Source organism: Dermacentor silvarum, chromosome 1 (genome assembly GCF_013339745.2).
Source record: "Dermacentor silvarum isolate Dsil-2018 chromosome 1, BIME_Dsil_1.4, whole genome shotgun sequence".
Lineage (NCBI taxonomy): Eukaryota > Metazoa > Arthropoda > Arachnida > Ixodida > Ixodidae > Dermacentor > Dermacentor silvarum.
This window is the reverse complement of record NC_051154.1, coordinates 164,396,023-164,402,022: the sequence shown is the minus strand read 5'-3', so window position 1 is coordinate 164,402,022 and position 6,000 is coordinate 164,396,023. Positions and strand designations below refer to the sequence as shown.

The window sequence follows — 6,000 nt, the reverse complement described above, 5'->3', positions numbered from 1 at the left end:
CATGCAGTTCCAATGACTGAAATTGAATGCCACTTTTCTTTACCTGTTTCCGCGACCACGATTTTGAGGTACAGATATCTGTACACTTCAGCTACAGTGTACTATACCCCCGTGAAAACAGTTTGTCCACGGCACGTCCAAATCATGCCCCAGTGTATGTGCACCGTTTTGGAAACAAATAGGACATCCGCCGGACATCCTGTAACAAGGATGTCCCCGGGGTATTATGTCTGGACCTTTTTCGGCCCCCACGTGAATTAATAGTTGTCCCTCTCTGAGGGCTTAATGTCTTTCAGGTTCCTCAAAACAAAATTACGTTTTCTTGTATGCTCAAATTACAAGCCGATGCGATCGTGTCTTTAGCTATGTAGACATTGTGCTTTGCGTATTTGCAATTCACTTTGAAAACTACAGTTAGTTATATTTATGCAACTTGCACATAGCGGAAGGTCTAGAAGAATGAGTATACACTGCACTTCTGAGCATATCGGGAATCATTATATTCAATCCAGCTAAAGTATATGTTTTCTTAATGATGAAAAAACGGTGACATGACAGGAAAAAGCGTTCTATTGTCTCATCCTCACCACAGTATGAGCACAAGGAGGAGGGCGCCAGACCAGATCAATGCAATAATAGTTTAATGTAGGTATTCAACATCGGAATTTGGTAAAGAGGACTTCAACTTTTCTATTACGGAAGAAGTTTCTGCTCCAAGGAAATAGGAGGTGTCGGTAATCTGTTAAATTTAATAATGCTAGGTTCTAAGATTCTTGCATGACTGCACGTCTCCTGAACCTAGCAGCAGTTATGAAAGCCGATACAGGAAGGATCGGGAGAATTGGAGCACTAAGGGCCGCTCTCGCCAAGCTGTCTGCTAATTCATTCAAACTAATCCTTTGTGAACAGGCACCTATGTTCCCCGCTTCCACTTCATCTTCACATTCATTTTCTTGGTAGATGTTTGAGTATTTCATTCGTTTATGTATACGCAGAAGTATATTGTTTGACTATGCTATGGGTACGACTTGCTGTTGAATGGATACCCCATCATTACTCGTCTTTTCATTATAAAGACCCGGTTTATCGGTTCTAAAATAAAGGCCTCTGTGAATCCCCTGCATTTTCTGCTACATAGTCTGCTAGAAATGGATGGATGCTATGAGCGTCTCCTTTGAAACGGGGTAGTGGGTTTCGCCACCAAGCTCTTGTCAAGGATGAATGGATGGATGGATGAGGCTGAACCCTTTAAACCGGGCGGTGGCATACGCCACCTAGCCATGACTATTAACATATTTTGTATTTTGTACTTCACAGAATGCCCGAAACGGGCGCCTCTGGCGGAAAACACCAGAAGTGTGGCGTCGCGGTTGTTCGTTTGTTTGACATGCTGCACAGATGCTGTTCCGTCTATGGTTCCGTTTCCATTCAGTGTAACTAACATTCGCGCACCGTAGTGCTCGAAATGTTTACTTCATTCTTTTTTCGAGCAGTATCCATATCTTGCTGCTCCTGAATAAGAACACTTGGTGGCCACTTTTACGTGAGCATCTGACTTGCTGAGGCATGAGCGCCGAGGCCGGAGCTGGCGATGGTCCGCAGAGTTCACTAGAACCTCCGGACAATCCCGCTTGTCCAAAATCCATACCTTTGTGCAGTCTTGTGGAAGACGGCCTCTACCTTGGTGGGCGAGACGCTGCTGAAGACGTGGAATTGATTCAAGGTTTCGGCATCACTCACGTTCTTACGGTGGACACGTATCGACTCAAATTTGAGGGAAATGTCGTCTGCTTGTACCTCTACGCCGAAGACAGGGCCGAAGAGGACTTGCTTAGTCGCTTTCATGAGGCCTGTGAATTCATCGAAAAAGGACAACAGAGTGGCGCGTGCTTAGTGCACTGGTGAGTTGATCTCTTCGCTTATTTACTGCACGCACGTTACCTCGTGCTGTCGGCGTAACTATGTACATTCTGCTCGTTCCAGTCGCTTTGGTGTCTCGAGGAGTGCGACATTGGTGGCCGCTCATCTCATGCGAAAATATGCCTTAGATTGTGCCGAAGCGCTGCACAAACTGAAGGAAAGGCGTGCCTGCATTGGGTATGTGACTACTCCCCCTCCCCCACTGCCTTCTGTGGAGGGAACATGCTTGCTTTCTTTTAATTCAGAGAACGTCAATGGTGACGACCAAATTTCCATTCTGTGCTTGATGTATAGTGTAGAGGCGCCCAGCTATTTGCATATCTTGGACAACTAGGCAATAGTACTGTGCAATAACTTTATGTTAAGCACTCTTCGCAACATAATTTGCTCCATGAATAATTCTTGGTTTTGGGTGTCACGTAACAAACGGGGGAAATAAAAATGTTCTGCCATCACGTCATGTTATGAGCAGCGCTGAGCGTGACAGCAGTAAAGTAGTGTGGCTACACAAGAACTGTGGGAGAATAACATGGACTGGGGTATGGCTGTACTACAATGAGACACTAGTATGTGAACTACTGGTACATGTACACTTCCCAAGGCAGTGTGTTATGCAATATGAACCACACCCTTTGTGTCAGTGGGTTAGAAATACACACTGCAACTCATGAACTGCAGCTTTGATCACATTTCCTTTTTGGCCGACTGTACGTACAAGCTGCTGTGGCTGCTGCTCAGCCACAATAGCCTTTCATACTCATCATTGCTCTGACATTCACACTGCAAGTGTACTGAGTCATTGCATTCACTTGCTTGGAAGGTGTCAACACAAGTTAATGCGTGTAGCAAGGTGCCAAGGTGTAGCAAGGTAGAGCGCCTGCACTCCTTGCAGTGCACCTAAGTCAAGCGGAAAGTGCAGCAGTATACAAACATTGTCTGACTGATGTTAGCTTTTATCTTTATACCATGTGCATAGGTGTCACACAGGGCATTTATTCTTGTTGCAATAATATTAGAGTCATGGCAGCAGCAACAAAATGGTGTGGTCCCATGTCTCTTCGTTGTCAGAAAAAAACATTTTTAACGTGAAGACCATTTGAACAGAAGGATACTGCAAGCTATCATTAACACCTTCCATGCCTTGGAAAAACTGTGTTGGTCCACGCGTTTCTGATGAAAACGGCCAAGGATGAACTCAGCTTGTCAACGGTACTTTGCATTTTCTAGCAATGCAATGGACATGCCTAGTGTTGTCTCAGTGCTTGGTCGTGCTTTTGGTAGACCACAGCACACAATCCACAGAACAGCAGAAGCAGAAGCAAAATTATTCTTTCTGCGAAGGTAAAACAAGTTGGCAACTGGGGTCTTTAAAAGTAATTTGCCTGCTTTTGGTCAGAATTTGGGATAATAGTGTGGCATTGGAAGGTGTTAATTCATATCTGCCGACTCTCCTGAATTTTTTGTAAACTTCAAGAGCTTGGGCGCACTTACAATTTTACTAATTTTGCATCCTGCTTCACTAAAAATAAATTCTGTTTGTAAAAGGTTTTAGAGGTGTTGAAAGGTGGGGCGGCACAAGATTGAAAAAAAAAAAAAACATATACAAGAAATTGTGAGGGTACATGTGCCGCCGTCTTATAGCAGTGCAAGACTTCATATACCAAACGGGTATCTGTAAATTTGGCAACAGCAAAGTTACTGAAAAACACACTCTTGTTTAAAACAATGTATTGCTTGTCAGTCTCTCCAAGTTTGCTGCATCTAAAGGTAAATTGTTATTAATAAATAGTGTGTGGCATTTTACAAAAGATGTGTGCTCAAAGCAAAGTTCTAAAGAATGCATGTTAAACCACCCGCCATAGTGGTGTAGTGGCTTTGGTATTGCGCTGCTAAACCAGAGGGCATGGGATTGAATTCTTGGGTTTTGTGGGCCAAAACCAGAATATGAGACACACCATAGTGGGGGACTCCAGATTAATTTTGACCACCTGGGGTTCTTCAACGTGCACCCAATGCACAATACATGGGCGTTTGTGCATTTCGCCCCCATTTAAATGCGGCCGCCGCGGCCGGGATTCGATCCCATGCCCTCGGACTTAGCAGTGCAATGTCAAAGCCACTACGCCACCACGGCAGATGGTATAACATGCATTCTTTAAAACTTTTCCTTGAGCACACATCTTCTGTGAAATGTCACATACACTTTATTAATAATAATTTACCTTTAGATGCAGCGCAAGAGTAGCAGCAAACTTGCAACAGCAGAGACTGACAAGCAATACATTGTTTGTAGATACTGACTGCTCAGTATCTGACTTACTAAAGTAACTTTGCTGTTGCCAAATTTGCAGGTACCCCTCTGGTATATGGTGTCTTGCACTGCCACGACCATATATGATTTCATAATGAAGAACTTCAGTTGATCGAGAGAGACTTGCCTATGGCTCTTCAGCATGGCATCACTTAGAGCCTCTATAGTCTCGGAGTATGAGTAGCTTCTCTTTGTTGTGATTATACGAAATTTGTGCATACTATGTGCATGTGTGTGTGCCCTACTCACGGATTGTATGATTGCTAGCATTGGTTGCGTTTTATTCTGTAGACCAAATGCAGGCTTTGTGGCTCAGCTGAAACTTTACCAAAAAATGGGGTACAAACTAGACAAAGCGGACCTGCAATTCAGACTCTTTGTCTTGGAGCGGCTTTCTCATTTGGCAAAGAAAGGTAGGTTGCTTCGTTTTGACTCTGAGCATTCTTATTAAAATTGCCAGTTTCAAAAAAGTTTCAAATAGTCTTGTGACACTGTCTGTACTGACATGATGAAGAGTTGTTAAACAAGGGATGTCTTAGGCTGGAGCAATCGTTCTGACAAGGGGACTTGTCTTCATCGAAGTGAAGACAAGTCCCCTTGTTGAAATGTTGGCTCCTAACTGATATCCCTTGTTTGACCATTGTCGATCACCTCAAGTCTCTATCTTTCTGTGACACCTATGTCTTGTTCGGATGTCTGTAGTGACATTATTTACATATGGCACAAGCTTTGACAACTGTTCTGAGGAAAAGTGACGACAGTGCTTCGTTTAGTTTTCATATTTTCTGCATGCTATAATTCTTGTAGCTCAGGATTAAAATTTACCTTATGTAAGTGGAAGTGGTGACGTGGAGCAGAGGTAGAACACCGGGCTTGTAATCTGAAGGTCATACATTCGAATCCTCCTCCAGTCCACTACATTTTCAGGCATGGAGTGGGGCCTGACACCGGCAAAAAAAAGAAAAATTGCCGAGAGCCAGTGGGGTTATACTAGTCCAGGTGCAATCAAATTAGGACGACCCATTCAGCTTCAACAAAGGTACTTCTTCACCAGAAGAGGAATTGGCCTCCCTGGTGCAGTATTCGGCCACTACCTGCCTCATGACTCTTCCAAATAACCCATGGCCCTCAGTCTCCAGTGGCTGCAGAGCACCTGACCAAGGCGACGGTCAGATCGCGACGCGGCAGAGGGTGCTAAGAATCTCTGGATCCGGACAGGCTGCCACTGGAAACTGAACCTGGCAACGTTCAACACGTGCACTCTCTCAAGTGAGGCTAGCTTAGCAGGGCTGTTTGAGGAGTTATCAGGCATTGCCTGGGATATTATTGGCCTTAGTGAGGGGGGGGGGGGGGGTTAGAAGAACTGATGAAGCTTATACAGTGCTGACTAATGACCACGTCCTCTGCTACAGAGGTATTCCAGATAAGAAATAATACGGGGTAGGATTTCTAATCCATAAGGACATAGTGGGCAACATTGATGAATTCTACAGCATTAATGAAAGGGTAGCAGTTGTCGTAATCAAGCTGAATAGGAGGTATAGAATGAAGGTAGTACAAGCCTACGCTCCAACCTCCAGTCACCATGATGAAGAAATAGAACAGTTTTATGAAGATGTTGAATTAGTGATGAGAAAGGTGCAAGCTCAGTATATTGTAGTCATGGGCGACTTCAATGCAAAAGTGGCGGAAAAGCAGGCTGGTGGACAAGCAATTCGCATCTACAGCATCGATTCTAGGAACACTAGAGGAGAGATGTTGGTAGAATT

General features: G+C 44.2%; 1 protein-coding gene across 1 annotated transcript in view; it reads left to right on the top strand.

The window, feature by feature from the left end:
• The first annotated feature begins 1,354 nt into the window (after positions 1-1,354).
• Positions 1,355-6,000, top strand: part of LOC119436350 (dual specificity protein phosphatase 12) — a 33,731-nt gene continuing 29,085 nt past the window's right edge. The window contains exons 1-3 of the mRNA XM_037703169.2: positions 1,355-1,901; positions 1,984-2,097; positions 4,523-4,644. Of these exons, the coding sequence (XP_037559097.1) occupies positions 1,567-1,901; positions 1,984-2,097; positions 4,523-4,644 (571 nt within the window). The 5' untranslated portion in view covers positions 1,355-1,566. The remainder of the gene's footprint in view (positions 1,902-1,983; positions 2,098-4,522; positions 4,645-6,000) is intronic.